The sequence below is a fragment of the Camelina sativa genome, chromosome 19 (assembly GCF_030686135.1).
Source record: "Camelina sativa cultivar CO46 ecotype springtype chromosome 19, ASM3068613v1".
Taxonomy (NCBI): Eukaryota; Viridiplantae; Streptophyta; class Magnoliopsida; order Brassicales; family Brassicaceae; genus Camelina; species Camelina sativa.
Genome location: NC_141898.1, coordinates 4,910,073 through 4,927,334, shown reverse-complemented (window position 1 = coordinate 4,927,334; position 17,262 = coordinate 4,910,073). Strand labels below are relative to the sequence as shown.

General features: G+C 32.4%; 2 protein-coding genes and 2 pseudogenes across 4 annotated transcripts; 1 reads left to right on the top strand and 3 right to left on the bottom strand.

Moving 5' to 3' along the window:
• Positions 1-1,796: 1,796 nt before the first annotated feature.
• Positions 1,797-2,748, bottom strand: LOC104764866 (putative thionin-2.4). Its single transcript, XM_010488459.3, has 3 exons — positions 2,422-2,748; positions 2,245-2,319; positions 1,797-2,153 (listed from the first exon to the last, which is right to left on the bottom strand). The coding sequence occupies exons 1-3, from the start codon at positions 2,645-2,647 to the stop codon at positions 2,056-2,058; spliced, it is 399 nt and encodes a 132-aa protein (XP_010486761.1). The 5' UTR covers positions 2,648-2,748; the 3' UTR covers positions 1,797-2,055.
• Positions 2,749-6,854: 4,106 nt separating this feature from the next.
• Positions 6,855-7,838, top strand: LOC147920197 (uncharacterized; annotated as a pseudogene). Its single transcript, XR_015591417.1, has 3 exons — positions 6,855-7,049; positions 7,207-7,305; positions 7,407-7,838. The product of XR_015591417.1 is annotated as an uncharacterized LOC147920197 (transcript).
• Positions 7,839-8,323: 485 nt separating this feature from the next.
• LOC104764864 (transcription factor MYB106-like) lies at positions 8,324-10,194 on the bottom strand. The gene is made up of 3 exons (XM_087502706.1): positions 9,789-10,194; positions 9,119-9,248; positions 8,324-8,968 (listed from the first exon to the last, which is right to left on the bottom strand). Exons 1-3 carry the CDS (start codon positions 9,919-9,921, stop codon positions 8,488-8,490), a joined length of 744 nt encoding a protein of 247 aa, XP_087358832.1. The 5' UTR covers positions 9,922-10,194; the 3' UTR covers positions 8,324-8,487.
• A 4,353-nt stretch (positions 10,195-14,547) lies between these two features.
• On the bottom strand, positions 14,548-16,838 carry LOC104764863 (transcription factor MYB16-like; annotated as a pseudogene). The gene is made up of 4 exons (XR_015590495.1): positions 16,457-16,838; positions 15,638-15,767; positions 15,134-15,520; positions 14,548-14,949 (listed from the first exon to the last, which is right to left on the bottom strand). The product of XR_015590495.1 is annotated as a transcription factor MYB16-like (transcript).
• Positions 16,839-17,262: the final 424 nt, after the last annotated feature.

Sequence of the window (17,262 nt, the reverse complement as noted above, 5' to 3'; positions counted from 1 at the left end):
ACAAATTTAAATTTTATGGTTTTAGATGGGATTTATAAGAATTTTACAAACAATCATATCAACTTCAGAATTTCTTAAATCTATCAAATTCTTCAAAATCACGGTTTTAATACACCACTTTTAATTACTACAATCAGTGATGATGTGAGGTTTTGTGACGGTCAATTTTGATACAACTAAGGTTCGTCGTCAACACGGATTTGATTCATCTCGTTTTAAATTCTTTGTTTTTTTTAGTCTTTTTCTTTGGTTATGAATGATGTCAGTTTAACAGCCTTTGAGAAAAATATATAGTTTTTTAAAGAAAATAATAATAAAATAATGTTGTCAAAACAAAAAGAATAAATAAATAATGAGGCATATGTTTCATGACCCTAACTTTTATATGACGGTAGCAAATTTTATACACATTATTTTAGTGACTCTTATAATAACATTGTTAGACAAGAAAAGAGGTGTCTGGTAAAGAAACCTATTTTAGAATTTGAGTCAATTACGTTTCGATTTTTTCATAACTAGTAGTCAAGTTACATTGGTTACATTAGGAAGGCGTGCGTCTTCGTGGACGGTGCACATAAAATTGAACTAACTGGAACGCGAACATTATAAAGCTGGAATTTTGTTTTAGCGAAATGGATAGCACACAAAATTTGTGAAATGGATAGCACACAAAATTACAAATCTATGAAATTGTTAAAGCCCAACACAAGCCCATGTAACTAGGTCTAAGAAAGTAGATTCAAATACAGTTGTCTCTTGTGATGAACATCAAAGTGATGGGGCTTGTAATTTTAGGTTAATTATGGCTTTGAATGGCACCTGATTTTAATCAATTTTTAGTTTTAGATTATGCAAAATCCACTTTTCAAGCCATTCACAACTATGAAAAAAAAAAATCCTAAAATTTAGGAAAATCAGATTTTGAAGAATTTTACCAATTTCTTCATAAAATCTAATAATCACATTTTGTGGGTTTTTCACTATGACCTTTTTTTCTTCTCTTTTTCTTAATATATATTTATTTTAATTTACTTAAATTCTAAAACAAAGTAAAAACTTTTTTTTTGTGCAACTAGCAAACTAAAACCTATTCCATGGGTACAGACGCTTTTTTGCATCATTTTATTTTTTTTTATCTTTTAAGAAAAAATTATAATCCTTAATTTACTATTTGAAAAATAATTATTATACATAAAAACCAAAAACTAATTAAGTTACCATTCAAAATTTTGCAAAAACTAAAATCTACACCAAAATAAAAAACTAAAAGATTCAAAAACTAAAATTCAAAAACTATAATCCAAAATCTAAAAACCAATTAAAAACTAGAAACCATTCATGGCCTATAAAAATTGTTTAGTCTATTGTTGCTAAGGTGCATATGTTGTAGCTTAAATATATTTGGCCCAATCCCGGCTTAACATAAGAGATTTATTAAAAAAAACGAACAATCTCAGAATTTATTAATTTGTCAAATAATCCTAAAATTTTATAGTATATATATATATATATATATATATATATATATTATATAGTAAATAATAACCAATTTTCTTTAGTAGACCTAGGCATTCGGTACAATCGGTTTATTCGGTTCGGTTTATTCGACTTTTTTATTTTTCGATTATCTAAACTTTCTGCTGAATTGAACCGAATAATATTTAGGTTTGGTTTGTTCAGTACTCAGTTTATTTGGTTTGTTTTAGCATTTATTATATCTTAGCCATTGTTTCTAAAGGGTATTTGTTGTCACGATATGAGCGTCAGCATGAAAATAGTTGAGCGAAAAAGAACGATTAGTAAAGAAACAAGATTATTAATTAATTAAAAAGATAGGAAATAGAAGACATATATAATCTAATGATCGATAGTCTTCTACACACATACACAAATTTGAAAACACTTAATTATTAAAACGTGGACACAAGAGTCTTAACGTTTTTGTCACATACACGACAATTATTGAAAACATGAAAAACAACACCGTGAAAGATGACCACCCACTTCACCTCCAGATGCACGTGATATCTTTATGAAAGGATATGGTTTGGTTGTCTAGGCAGTTTCAACTGCATTTATCGAACCCTTGGTGCATACTGTGGAACATGCGTTGGCACATTTTTTAACCGCTTCATTCACGATTTCACTAGCATCTAGCCATCAAAACGAAATCTGAGTGGATTACTATTTTGTCGATTATAATAAAATAAAAAAAATAAAAAAAAATTGGTGAGTTTGCTTTACCATTCTGGAGAGTGATTAAGGCACCACACACAGAGGAAACACATCCCAATTTGCAGAACTTATTGACAACATCACCTTAAGACAAAAAAAAATTCATAACACATAAAAAAAACTGAAATCACGAGACGTCTTGTAACAAATAACATTCGTAGTAATGAAAAATATTAATCAATTTACCTATGTTTTCGAGAATGTCTTTTGTGTATCCGCTAGGACATGACCCATTAACGATTTGGCAGCCACTGATGCTTGCACACATTGGCCTGGAACCTCCCCCAAAGCGGCAAACATTATAGATATTTCTAGCATTGGTGGACGGACAGCAGCTCTTTGCGTCAACTTGAATTTGTGCCATGAACAGACACATTACGAGCACACTTACGATCAAATTTTTACCTTCCATCTCTCGATTGATTAGTTGTTTGATCCCAAAATGTATGTGGAGAGTTATAATGATGTATTGATGAAATGGTGATGAAATAAAGCTCGCTTAAATACTAGTTAGTCTGCAACTGCAACCACAAACTTTATTGGAAGAAGCGTATGTGGGGTTTGAAGGGGCAATATACTAAAGATTAGTTTATAACAACCTGTTTTGTGGGAGTTTCGAGTTATATAACTAACTTTCCACTCTCCAGTGGTTTTTTTTTTTCGAAAGCAAAACACATTTTTGTAGTTAGATTAATGTTTTGAGAAGAAGAAAAAATTCGTAACACCTTCATGATTCCTTCTTCTCCAAGGAACTAGAAAGTTTTATAGTAAAAATGAAATCAAACTGTTACCAATAACTCCAACAAGATCACGTCTATGTCTCTCTTAAAAAAAACTATCGTGGAAGCAAACAAACTATATAAGCCACATGATTTGGAACCCGGTTCTAATACCTTGGTAATATGATGAGACTACAAATACAAAAATGTTTAGAAAACTACTATTATAGAATCTCATAAGAAATAAGATACAAGTTATATGTCTATTACTATGAGTAATAACTCCCCGTGTAAATGTTTAGAAAACTATTAGTATGAGTAAAATGTCTATAATGTTTGTATCCCTTCTCTCGTGTAAATATTTTGAATTTGAAACGTAAGATTTAGTTGGTATATTGTTAACGAAAAAGAGAATAGATCTCTATGTTTGGCTCTTGAAGTATTTACTTTCTGTAAATTCACTAGCTATAAGGTGGGTGATGGGTTAAACACATTTACAGATTCTAATTTCGAAGAACTGGAATAACGGAATCGTTGTGGTTGGCTTGATTTAGTGGAAGAATTAAGTTAGTATGAAGCGTTTGAGTAGATTGAAGTTTGGAAGATAAGAATGTAGTTAGTTACAACGTGTTTTGGTACTTTTTTTTTTTTAACTAACTCTCTTTCTAGTTATATATTAGTCAGATGATGAAAAATTAAAGCAATACATTAGACAAAAATTATATTTAAAAAAGTTTGGTACAACGTGTTTTGTGTTTCTTTGTTTAGTTTTGAAGTTTCAATTTGAATAATTTGTTGGGACCAAATGCTTGGTGCCTGATTTGTGTATTTTAAATGGAAAAAAGGACTTCTGATGTTTTTTTTTTCTTGGTGAGAAGGACTTTTGATGTTTAAAAATAGTGAAATTATGTTTACGAAAACTCTTAAATATTAATCCGTAATGGATTGAAATATGTACAACAAAAATATGATTAAGGGAGGTGGGTCTTTCCTTACGCGGAACACAAGATTAAAGGGAGCAGGTTATTTGCATTTTGTCTTCTTAAGATTATTGTATACTGAATTTTCATACTAATATTATATTACCAAATTTGTATACACGTATATCGATTGGATTGATACCTTTTTCTTTACACTAGAAACAATTGAACTTCTTTTTAGTTATTCCCAACACATATGATGATTAGTCATGACGACGAAAGCAACGTCAAAACAAAAACATAGCAAAACACTTCACACATAACACTTAACGCCTACTTTTTTTGACATTAACGTAACGACGCCTTCTGGAATCTAATAATATGCTGTAATGGATGTGTTAGAAGGGGGCGGATTAATTGAATTCCGCAAAATCTTCTATAACGATTCATTTAGTTTTTAACGACACATTACATTAGAAGATTACTCTTTAAATCTGAAGTAACATGTTTACAATACAAATGTGAGATAAATATAAACTATCGAGTCCATGAATTATGGGTAGTGAGAAAGTAAAAAATCTATTTGAGAATTCGAGTCAATTACGTTTGGATGTTTCACACACTATCTATTGTTGCTTTATTTTGATGGGGACAAACCAATCTCATATAGGTTTTCACTGTATGATTCTATCCAATCCATAATTATATAACAATTTCTACTTTAAAAAAAACAAAAGAATTAAATGTTGTGAAATCAACTGCGAATAATAATATAAACTAATATAAATCTTATAAATTTGTGTTATGGTGAAAGCTAATTTAAGTTTTGATTTGATTAATATTCTTAGGTTAGATTTGACAAGGCTAATTGGCTAGGGAATATCATATATAGCGAGAAAACCTGAACGCTATTGTAATTGATCAAGTAGCATATAATGTCATGAGATGAGATCCATATATATAGAAATCTGGTTGTGAGCAGAAGCTGAATACAAACACATTATTCATTATTTAAAAGATAGAGAGTAGAAAGCATATACAATCTAGGGATCGTCAACCTTCGTCAAGGCAAGCATATCATAAACACACACGAGAATCAAATATATTTTTTTGTCACATACATGACAATTATTGAAAACATGAAAAACAACATAATGAAAGATGACCACCGGCAGGGTTCTGTCCAGACTGTCTAAGTATACAGATAAGCAAAGAAGTGTAAGAGTAACCCGGCTTATATTCAGCGACTGTATTTTCTCTCTTTGATTTTTTTTTCTGCATCTGAGTAGCTGTCGCTGATGTAGCGATAACTAAACAAACATGCCCTATGTCTATAAAGTTTGTATCACTTCTCTCGTGTAAATATTTTGAATTTGAAACGTAAGATTTAGTTGGTATACTGTTAACGAAAAACAGAATAGATCTCCGTGTTTGGCTCTTGAAGTGTTTATTTTCTCTAAATTCACTAGCTATAAAGTGAGTGATGGGTTAAAAACATTTATGAATTCTAATTTCGAAGAACTGGATTATCGGAATCGTTGTGGTTGGCTTGATTCTGTGGAAGAATAAATTATGAAGCGTATGAGTAGATTGAATAGGGAAAGTAAGATAAGAATGTAGTTAGCTACAACGTGTTTGTGTTTCATTTCTACTTTTTAACTTTTTTTTAACTAACTCTAGTTATGTAGATATACATATATATGTAAGAAGTTTGGTACAACGTGTTTTGTGTTTCTTTGTTTAATTTTAAAGTATCAATTTGAATAATATGTTGGGACTAAATTCTTTTCTTAATTTAGTCTTCTCGAAGGAACCAGAAACTTTTCTAAGTGAACCAAACTCCAACAAGGTCACGTCGATGTCTCTTTTGAAAAAAAAAATGGTGGAAGCAAACAAACTATATAATCCACATTATTTGGAACCCGGCTATACTCTACCATGATAAATTAATAAGAGTAAGAACACACAAATGGGTTAGAAAAAATATTATTAGAATATCAAAAATTAAAGTACAACCAGGTCCGTGCGGGAAAAGGGTAAATTTCAATCCGTACTATATCGAAAGTGTAAATTTCTAACCAAACAACAGATTTGTGTATTTTTCAACCTAAACTCTTACATAATTCAAATTTACTACCTAGACTTCGAATCGTTGTCTGTATTCCTACATTGACTCAAACAGCGTTAGTCAACCGTTAAAAGTTTTGATTAATTTGACACGTAAGCGATGATGTGTCAATGTTGTTGGACTCGAAACCTTAAAACGATGTTGTTTGCAATGAAAGGTTAAAAAGACATGTTTTGAATTGGGGGGAAAGAGCTTAATTGCAAACGACGTTGTTTCAATGAAAGGTTAAAACAACGTATTTTGAATTGGGGGAAAGATCTTAATTGCAAACGACGTCGTTTTAAGGTTTCGAAACTCTTCACTCTTCCTTGATCTCGGTAAGTGTGTTAAATTGCCAAGATTTTAAGGTTATCAGCCGAGGTAAGCTTTCGAAACTCTTCTCTCTTCCTTGATTCGGTGCGAATTAGATATTATTACATGTGAATTCAGTTGAAATAATCTAGGGTTATTGAATTCAAAAGAATACTTTGTCTTTGGGCTACTGAGATAGAGATCGAATAGTATTATTAGCACATCTCTATCTATGGGATTCTATACTTTCTCTCCTATACTTTTTGTTGTTTGGCAGGAGGGAAGGGCAACACATTCAAGAGGAACTTGAGAAGAAAAAATCTTCGCGATGAGCTTGAAGACCGTGAGAGGAGACATGCATTTCTCTTCCAAAGACAAATCATACAGCGGTAATTTCAAGCCTTTTTCATTATGAGATTGCTAATAAGCTTCTACGTACCTTTTGTTGAACTGGATATGGACTAATGAGTTTTTGTTTTTTGTTTTTAATCCTTAGAGGGAGTCAACTATTACTGGAAGGGTTTTTTTTTTTTCACCGTCCGTTATTTGTGTCAGATTTGATTTGATTTGATCATATGTTTTCTAACATGGGATCCTGAAGATGGGATTATTCCTCGCAGTGTAGAAGCTGATGATTCTCATGTTGATAACAAAAATAACGATGAAAGTGACGATGATGACGAGGACGACACTGAAGCTCTTATGGCTGAACTCGACCAGATAAAGAAAGAAAGAGTGGAAGAGAGGCACAGGAAGGTAATGTTGCTAGTATTGTCTATATGATGTTTCTGCTCAGATTACTATTAAAAAATGGATATGATCTTAAACATATATTTGACATGAGGAAGATTTGTCTTGCTACAGTTAATGTTCTCTATTTGTTGGTAACTTATGTGTCATGCGCATTTTCCAGGAAAAGCAGCAGAAGATGGAAGACGCCAAGGAAGAGGAACTTCTCAAAGGAAACCCACTGCTTAATTAATACTCCAACTTCGTTTAATGTCAAAAGGAGGTTAGCATCTTTTGAAATCTTTTTTTCTTCATGATATCTTGGGATTATATTTTAATTGTTTGAGGTAGATAGTTAAAACTACTTATCTCTTTTGTTTTCAGGTGGGATGATGATGTTGTCTTCAAGAACCAGGCACGTGGTGAAATGGAAGCACCTAACCGCTTCATCAATGACACAATCAGGAATGACTTCCACAGAAAATTCCAAAGCTCGCTTAATAATAGTTCGTCAACAATTTGCAACCACAAAATTCGCTTAGTACCTTCATCATCACATGCCTCTATAGATTCTGTACACGCTGCGGGACCAGGCCCGGCTCATTGAATGGGTTATGTGCATTTTTTTAAAAATGGTCTTTGCAATATCTCTCATATATGACAATATTCCTGAAAAAAGCCACCCTTATCTTATCTCAATGGCTACCTTCACTTCCGGGAAATTACTTCTTCTTTTTTTTTTGGATTAGGAAAAAAAGAACTCTTAAAGTTTTCTGTAACTTGATATTTGAATTTGGATGCTTAATACTCTTTTTAGAATTCACTATTTCGTGTTAGTTTTGGTGGTTATATTTTTGTTTGTTCGTGCTAATCATACGTTCTTATAATTTGGTAGATTTGGATGCTTAATGTTCGTGCTAACCTCTTAGAATTTGCTGTCAGTAACCTCTAAAGTTTATGTGCCGGTGGATCGCTTTGTTCATATCTTGTGTGATGCTTAATTTCAGCAAAGAAAGTTGAAGGTTTAGTTGGAAGTTGGCACAGTTTTTTCAAAAATATAGTACGAGTATTCTGTCTATAGAGTTTGTATCACTTCTAGTGTGAATATTTTTTGGATAGGGCAGCTCCAATATTTAATAAGCAAATTGCTTAGAGTTCCGTAGAGTTTGAGCATTTGAATTGGACCGATCACAAACAAGTAGAGCAGCCATTACACTGCAGTCTGTCCAACAAGCAGAGACTAAAAAGCTGGCTCTGCCTACCGAGGAGGATTATGGGTCAAAGGTGCGGAACTCCCGAGGTTTAAAAAAAAACAAACTAGAAATAAAAAAAAATAATTGAGAACATCACTATTGTTACTAACTTTAGATTAATAACCCACTTATCAGGTGTGAATTTTGAGTGGTTGGGCAAGTCCCTCTTGCTTTGTGGTGTTATTTTGGGATACTAGTGTTACAAACACGGGTCAATTATTGAGTAAGTCATCAAAAGCCACAAAGCCAGTCGACGTAGCAGTAGTAGATTCATCACAAAACGACGCCGTACTCAGCTTCTCATCAATGTCCATAAAACAAGCAATCAAATCCTTCTCGTCCATGGTTATCAGCATTTTCTCTTTATCACTGGCTTCTCTTGGTTGTTCAGACAATATCACCATCTTGATCCTGTCGAGTCTGTATTTTCTCGAGGCGATACCAGCAGCGAGCATGTTAAGGAGACGTGCAGAGCCTGTGGAGGAAAATGAAGAAGAAGAAGAAGAAGTGCTCGGTGTCGGAGACGGCAACGTAATTGGGTAGGAGGTGGCTTCGTCGACGGTGAGGAACGTTGGCTCATGAGTCATTGGATCGATTCGTTGTTTAGCTAGTCTTTTCTTAAGACATGAGTTCCAATGGTTCTTTATGTCATGGTCTGTTCGGTTCGGTATTTGCTTAGCTATTACTGCCCACCTACGTATATATCATCTTTAAATTTAAGAGAATGTACCATATTGCTAGCTATAATAATTTAACGCTGCATAATTGACTGAAAAGTGAAAACATTATATATTGACCAATGATGGGTTAATTAGGTTTACATTTAATGACAAAATAATTTACCTGTTTCCAAGAAGAGCATGGAACTTGATGATTTCATTTTCCTCCTGAGGAGTGAACTTGCTTCTTTTAATCCCTGGCCTCAAATAATTCATCCACCTTAATCTACAACTCCTTCTACATCTCTGCAGACCTTTTTTATGCATTTAAATAATAGGATTAACAGAAAATTAAAAGTATTATTACTTTTAACACGCTGGCAAACGTAACAGAGAAGTTAGATAAAAACAAAAAAAGATTGAACCCCATCAAACAAACTAAAGAAATGACAATGAACGATGAAAGTGCATAAAGCTCGCAGGTCATTGGATCTTACGCAAATTTGTCAACAAAAAGCTCGTAAGATCTATCTTTTCCTACTACTCTATATTTATTTGGTTAACATAAGTTACATAACTACCAATTTTGTGAAAATTTCATGTACTTCTAAATTTACTTCCTAAAAATATCATCTAACAAATCTTCAATAATATAATTATCTTCTAAGATGAAATATTGTTCACTATTGGAGAAAATTAAAACAATGCAAAACCTACTCGAAACAAAATCTTTAGTTCTCCGACACAAACTGGAATCTAAAGATCTTAGCTTCTTCGAAGCCCGAAGAGACACAATCATAGCTAGGGACGCACGTACACATTAATGTATACATGGTGTAAGTATAGATTTATACCGGCTCTCTTAGCCAATAAACCCCAGTTGCCGAGACCGTGTTCTTTGATGTAAGCGACGAGCTTCATGTCTTCCTCCGCCGTCCACTCTCCTTTCTTCATCCCGTCGACGTCGAACCACGTCATCCTCCCCATTTTCGTTTTTTTTTGTCTGTGGGTTTTGTACTCTGGTGAAACAATCAGATCTCTGCACGTATCACTTCTCTCGTCGACTCGATCTTCGTCTTGATGAATCAGCGTACATCATCTGATCTTTTTGATAAGTTTATTTTTGTTATAGTTAGTAATTATTATTATTATATTATACTGTATATGAGGCTCTCTGCCTCTCTCCCTTATATATATAGTACAGAAATAGAAATGATATATTCAAGAGTGGGAATCTTTTATGTAGCGAGATATTTGGACAGGATATCTTTATTTAAAGTATTATAAATTTTATATTCCACATACAATTGATTATAGTCACATAAATCAACGGGAAAAAGTAATATGTATATATATATATATAATTTACTCAATTCATAATTAACTCAACCATAGAAAAATACTTTACTTTAAATCCAGTAATATTTTTATCCTTTTAAGTGTATGGAAAAAAAATTTTATGTGGCAAGTAATTATCTAACATAAATTTTCAAGAAAAAAAAATATAACCGGTTACTGTACTGTTAACAGTTAACTTTTTCGTTAGCAGAAAGACTTTGCATGTTATCCCGAATCGGTTTCTGTACTGATTTGTTCACTAAATATCGAAACTATGCCTTATCTCTCAAGATCAACGTATAGCACCTGAACTTGATGAGGGTAATTAAATTCAACCATAAATGTGTATAGGTTTTTAGACGACTGTAGAAAGAATTCAGAAAGAGGTGGGCAAAAAAACCGTAATCCAAAAAACCGAACCAAATCAAACCGAAATAAATGGTTTGGTTTGGTTACGGTTTAGTCTAAAAATCCATTTGGTTGGTATATTTATTAACTAAATGGTTTAGGTTTGGTTTGGTTAAAAACCATAAAACTGAATGTTTTTTTTTTGGTTTTGATGAATATTTAGAATATCTATATATATTTATTTTATATGTGTGCTTTATATTATATTTAATAATGTCTTTACGATTTTTTTATTGTGTTTATAATAATTTGAATTATTTTCTTTGGTATTTACTTGGAAGTTTTGGATTTCTAAAACTAGATTTAGATTATATTATTTGAAATTATTTATAACTTATTGAATGATATATTATTTCTATTTTTGTTTATTTTATGCAACAAACTTAACTTTTGTTGTAAAATATGGAATAATCTAATAAAACCATAACTAAACCGTAACAAAACCAAGCTGAGATACATATGATTTTTATATGATTTTATTTTAAATTAAACCGATAAACCATAAAACAGTAAAAACGAAACCGTAACCAAACCAAAATACATATGGTTTCAATTTTATAAAACAAAAAAAAACCGTAAATCGAAAAAACTGAACGCCATTACTTTTGACTAGCCAAAAAGGAGGAAGTAACCCTTCCTCATTTTGTAGCTTGCATAAATTGCTTACGCACAATCTAGAAGCAAACTATTAAGACCCAGAAATGGTAATAATAGTGGTATGGAAAAACTATTGTCGAGTTAGCCGGGACCGTCTCCGTGGGGTACGTGGCACTTGGTGTATATGCATAGTCATGATTCATGAATCATAATTTTGTTTTTGCCCAAATTTTATTTTGGCTGACATTCACGTTAACACGCGGCACTTTCATTGTTATAGTGAAATTGGTCCCTTCACTGCCAACCAACAGTGTCATAACGTTGAGGCTTCAATGCATATTTTCCTATGGGGCATTGAAGTTTATATTGTGTGATCTCAATAATTGCTCTATTTTCTTTCAGACAAACTTTTTATATTGTGTGATGTCAATAATTGCTATATCTTCGTTCAGACAAAAATCAATTACTGACTTCACTGAAAGTGATGAGCTGTTCCTTTGCGATATATAGCTATACGAGTATACGACACAAACTATGATCGTGGTTCTACGTTATCAGATTTCCTTCACGATCTAATTCGTGGTTTAAAAATATTATGTATCATCACAATTTGTCTAGAGACTCTTTAACATAATAAAAGAGTAAAAAGTATACACGAGTGAAAATTACGGAACCTCAGAATTGTGATCCCAAAATTTGTCTTTATGTAGTTTGTTTTTATTTTTTTCGATGATTTCTGAAAAAGTAATCATACGAAATATTACCCAGCTGTCCAGCACAGCACATAAATAAGATATGATATCGATATTTACACGATTTGTTTTGGAATAGAATTTAAATTTATTCAAAAAAAAAAAAACAGTTGGTACAATGATGTTACAAGTTTGTCTGAATGGTACAATGAATGCTACACTAAAAAATAAATATGTCTGATATAGCATATAATATAAAGAAACATAAATGATGTGATGAACATCATAATTATTATTTATCTTATGATTTGATTTCATATTTATCATCATATGTACGCAGTATTTTTTTGACTAGTTTGATCCAAAGATGAACATGTCTTTTTTGAAATAAATATATTTCATAATATGTTTACAAACTAATAAAACCTAATCGAAGGAAAAAAAAAATTGACGAAATGTGAGTTTGTTGTTAGATTCAATAACACAATTTAGCGAACTAATTCATTCAAGTTATTTTTAGCTCTTCATATAAGTAATAGCTCTTTATATGTCCAAGAATGCATAATATATAGTATATACTATATATATATATGTATATTTGTAAGCCATTCGTTGCGTGGACCAGGACCATTTATTTTGTTTTTTGTCGTGACCAAAACCATCTATCAAATGTGACAGGATCTATGTCCACGTCCGTGTGTATGTATTATATACATGTTACGTCTATATTTTCTCTCTATATCTAAAAATCTCGTGATGGACCACATTTTAATTTTATTAAGAGGGTAACAATTGATGTAAAAAAATTAAAATTCAAACTTAATTTTTCCGATGGCAATAAAATTTTGGTTTTCTTTATTCTTTTATCATTGTTAAAAAGGATTTCAGTGAAAGAAAATTTCTAAAGTATTGGGCGATCTTATAAAGCTCTCAACTAAATGATTAATTAAAAAATTCTTGAAATATTTTAAACTCATCAACTTAATTATTGATGAAACCCTCATAAATAAAGGTCAGGGTAACAAAAATTTCTCTTAAATAAAAAGATTCATTAATAAGAACAACAAAACGTCTTTGACGGTCAAACCATTGTTACATGCAGACTAGTAACTATCAAAAGAAACAAGCGCTGAAGCGCATAAAAAACAATTCCTAATTATGGAAATGAAATCCCAACCTAGTTATTTGATTCCTAATTACGGTTCTCATTATCTGCGTGGAAAAACTCATTAATGTTAAAGTAGGACTCTGAGCCATGATTAATTTAAAGAGAGCTAGAAAGTACCGTTCAATACTTCAATTGGAGACTTGGAGTAATCAAACTTGTTGAAGACTGTAGAAATCAATCATGACATTAGAACGAGCAGTAATACTTTTCAGTACATGTAAACATAGGCTACGTAAGAACAGTGAAGTAATCGGTAAGATCAACTTTGAATCCGTAATTTTTATATGGTGTTTTTTTCATCATTCTTCCAGGGTAAAATCTTGCATCTACAAAAAACTTTGGCGATCTTGTTGACTGCAACAACATGGATAAGATTTGAGAGTGTACTACAACTATCACTCCTACACCATTGACAAGAAAATTAGTTATCGTTCCAATTAAACATTGATCAGATATGGATTATGTGTCCCTAATGAAATAGGTAACTGAGACTAATTAAGAAGAATCCAATTAGGCGCTTGTTCCTCTGTCTAAAAAAATAATAATAATAATAATCAAGATTTTGGCTTTTCATCAAAATGTCTGCACAACGATACCAAAATCTTTTAGTCTTTGATTTTTCTTCCATAATGTTAAGTATCTGTAGATGATGGTGAGTAACAAGGCATAGGCAGACATGTAAGTAATAGCCAATGACAGAAAACATCAAGAAGAAAACAGAAATTCTAGCTAGTTGTAGAAATTGATGTTGGGATGTTGGGGGAGGCAGCTCTGATGGACGCAGAGAGAGAGTGAGTCGTGCGAAGAAGATGAATCGAGCCATGTCGACTAAGATAAACCGGCCATATAGATCTGGAAGTTCCAGCAATACAAAATCATGAGGCTTGTGGAGCTAATATTAGAGTAGTATAAAGTGTATAGAGTTTGTTACAACTTGGTTAGCTTAGATTATTAAACATTCACTTGTGGTATGTAAACATCATCATGCACATTCTATCGTTAATTATAGGTGTTTCGTACCGTAGTGGCAAAGGTAACGTTCTTCTGATCGTAATCTATCAAATTTTCGCCATCGTATATTTCCGTCTCATGGGGTTTCGATTTCTCTCCGGCGGCGGTGGGTTTAAGTTTGATTATTTTACGTCATCAAACAATACCGGAGTTTGTTATTTCATACTGGATTGTGTAATGTTGAGATAATTCGTAATCTTTTTTTAGGTTGAATTTGATTTTTTTTTTTTTGGGGCCAGCTAGATACTAGAATACCATCGAACACGATGGAGAGAGATTTAAGAAACGTTTTAGCGAAGTGGTATGGATTTTAAAAAAAAAATATCGGGAGAGATATTATATTTAAAGATAAGAGTAGAGTCCACTCCATCTGCGGGAGCAGATTAAGAAGTCAACGTGTATAGATGACATGAGTAGAGTCCATTCCATTCATATTTCTACCACTTTTAGGCTTTGAATAATAATAACATGTGTTACAACTGTAGTACGGTTCTAATAGTAACGAAAACGTATAAATACATACGTCTATGTAAAGTCTTTCTTTGTTACTCTTGGAAATGTCACGACGTTACCGCACTTCCCAGGCAATTGTCTCGCACGTTTTCATTGAGAGCCTTATAGATAACTAATTAGGTGAGAACTTTGACTACTTGCGCAACTTCTTCTTGCTTCGCGGTGTTATCTGGGATACTCATACTAGTAGTACAATATGGCTCAATTATTGAGTAGCATTAAAAGCCACTAAGCTAGTCGTCGTAGGAGCAGGCCCAGCTCAAATTTTATCTAGGTCCAGTGCTATTGCTATATCATAAAAAAACCTAAATAAGTAAATATATACTAATTTTAAAAAATATAAAAAAAAATTAACATGTAAAATATTTTTGGACCCTTGGATCCTATGCTTTTGCACCCTCAGCACATGTGCTAAGCCTGCACTGCGTAGGAGTAGAGTCATGACAAGGTAGTTCACAAAACAAAGCCGTACCCAGCTTCTCATCAAAGTCCATAAAACAAGCAATCAAATCCTCCCATGGTTATCAGCATCTTTTCTTGATCACTGGCTTCTCTTGGTTCTTCAGAGAATATCACCATTTTGATCTTGTCGGGTCTGTATATTCTCGAGGCGATACCAGCAGCGAGCTTGTTAAGGAGACGTGCAGAGCCAGTGGAGGAAAAAGAAGAAGAAGTAGGGCTCGGTGTCGAAGAAGGCGACGTCGTTGAGGAGGAGGTGGCTTCGACGGTCAGAACTGTTGGCTCATGTGTCATTGGATCGATTCTTTCTTTAGCGAGTCTTTTTTTAAGACATGAGTTCCAATAGTTCTTGATGTCATGATCTGTTCGGTTCGGCAATTGCTTAGCTATTACTGTCCACCTTGTAATTACGTATCATCAATTTAAAAGAAAGTACCACCATATTGCTATAATAATTTAAAAAGTATTGATCAAGAATTGATGGGTTGGGTTTACATGTAATTACAAACTAATTCACCTGTTTCCAATAAGGGCATGGTACTTGATGATTTCGTTTTCCTCCTGAGGAGTGAACTTGCTTCTTTTAATCCCAGGCCTCAGATAATTCAGCCACCTTAATCTACAACTCCTTCCACATCTTGGCAGACCTTTTTTACATTTAAATTATAGAATTATCAGAAAATAAGGTATTATTATTTCATCACGGTGGCAAACAGAGAAGTTAGAAAAAGGTTGAACATTTTATTCCATCAAACAAACTAAAGAGAGAACAAAAAATGAAAGATACTCTATTTTGGGTTTAAAAGGATCATAATCTAATTTCTAGAGATATATAATAATTTGAGTTTCATACACTTTGTTACATATAATATCATCACATCGATACAATATGATAGAAGGTTCTGCAAGTTTATAAGTATATTAATAAATATCTTCTACAACATCAGTTTGTAGCATGAGCAAAAAAGAAAAGACAAAAAGTGTAATACACACAGATTTATGTATCAACCAAAAGCTCGTAAGACCTATCCTTTCCTAATTATAGGTTCCCTATTTATTTGGTTTACAGAACTACTATTAAATTTTTGTAATTTCATCTATATAACAACTAAATTTACTTCTCAAAATCGATATTTTTTTTTAATAATTTCTTCAATAAAACCAAATGGAGAAAAAAACAAAAAAAAAACAAAAAAAAAACCAAAACAAAACATACTCTAAACAAAATCCTTTCTATTTTTTGTATCTTTTAGTCCGACAGAAACTAGAATCTAAAGTATGCATACAACATATATAGTCTGATAGATATACATGGTGTAAAAGTATAGATTTATACCTGCTTTCTTAGCCAGTATACACCAGTTGCCGAGACCGTGTACTTTGATGTACGCGACGAGCGTCCGGTCTTCCTCCGCCGTCCACTCTCCTTTCTTCATCCCGTTGGCGTCGACCCACGTCATCCTCCCCATTTTCGTTTCCCCTTCTTTTTCTTTTGGTTTTGCACTCTGGTGAACAAGTCAGATCTCGGCACGTATCACTTATCCCGTCGAGTCTGATGAATCAGCGTACATCACCTCATCTTAAGATAATAAGTATATACTTGTTATAATTAATAATAATATTAGGGACTTCTATATATGTGAGGCTCTCTTTCACTTATATAGAAGAAGTACGTAGAATGATCTTTTCAAGAGTGAGGAACATTAATGGGGTTCCTCGATGTAGCGAGATATTTGGATATCTTCCAATCTATTATTATCTTCAACATTAAAAGAAAAAATAAAAAGAAAAAATAAATTCACGTTCAGTATTCACGTTTGTATAAACCAATTAATATCACCTATGTTTACATGGAGTATATAATAAACCACTTATGAAACATGTGTAATATACATTATACCTCTATCTTAAATAATAGATATCATTTTAACATTTCCACATAAATTAAATATATATATATATATAAATTAAAAATTATCTTACATCATTGGAATTCAAATTGACTTTTGATTAAAATTCCGTGAATCAACTCAACAGTGTCATTTACCGTTACCACAGAATTTTAAATTTGTATTTATTAAAGATGGGTATAATTCATATTGTGTTCCATCCGGTACCCGTTTCCTCTCATAAATTCTTGTC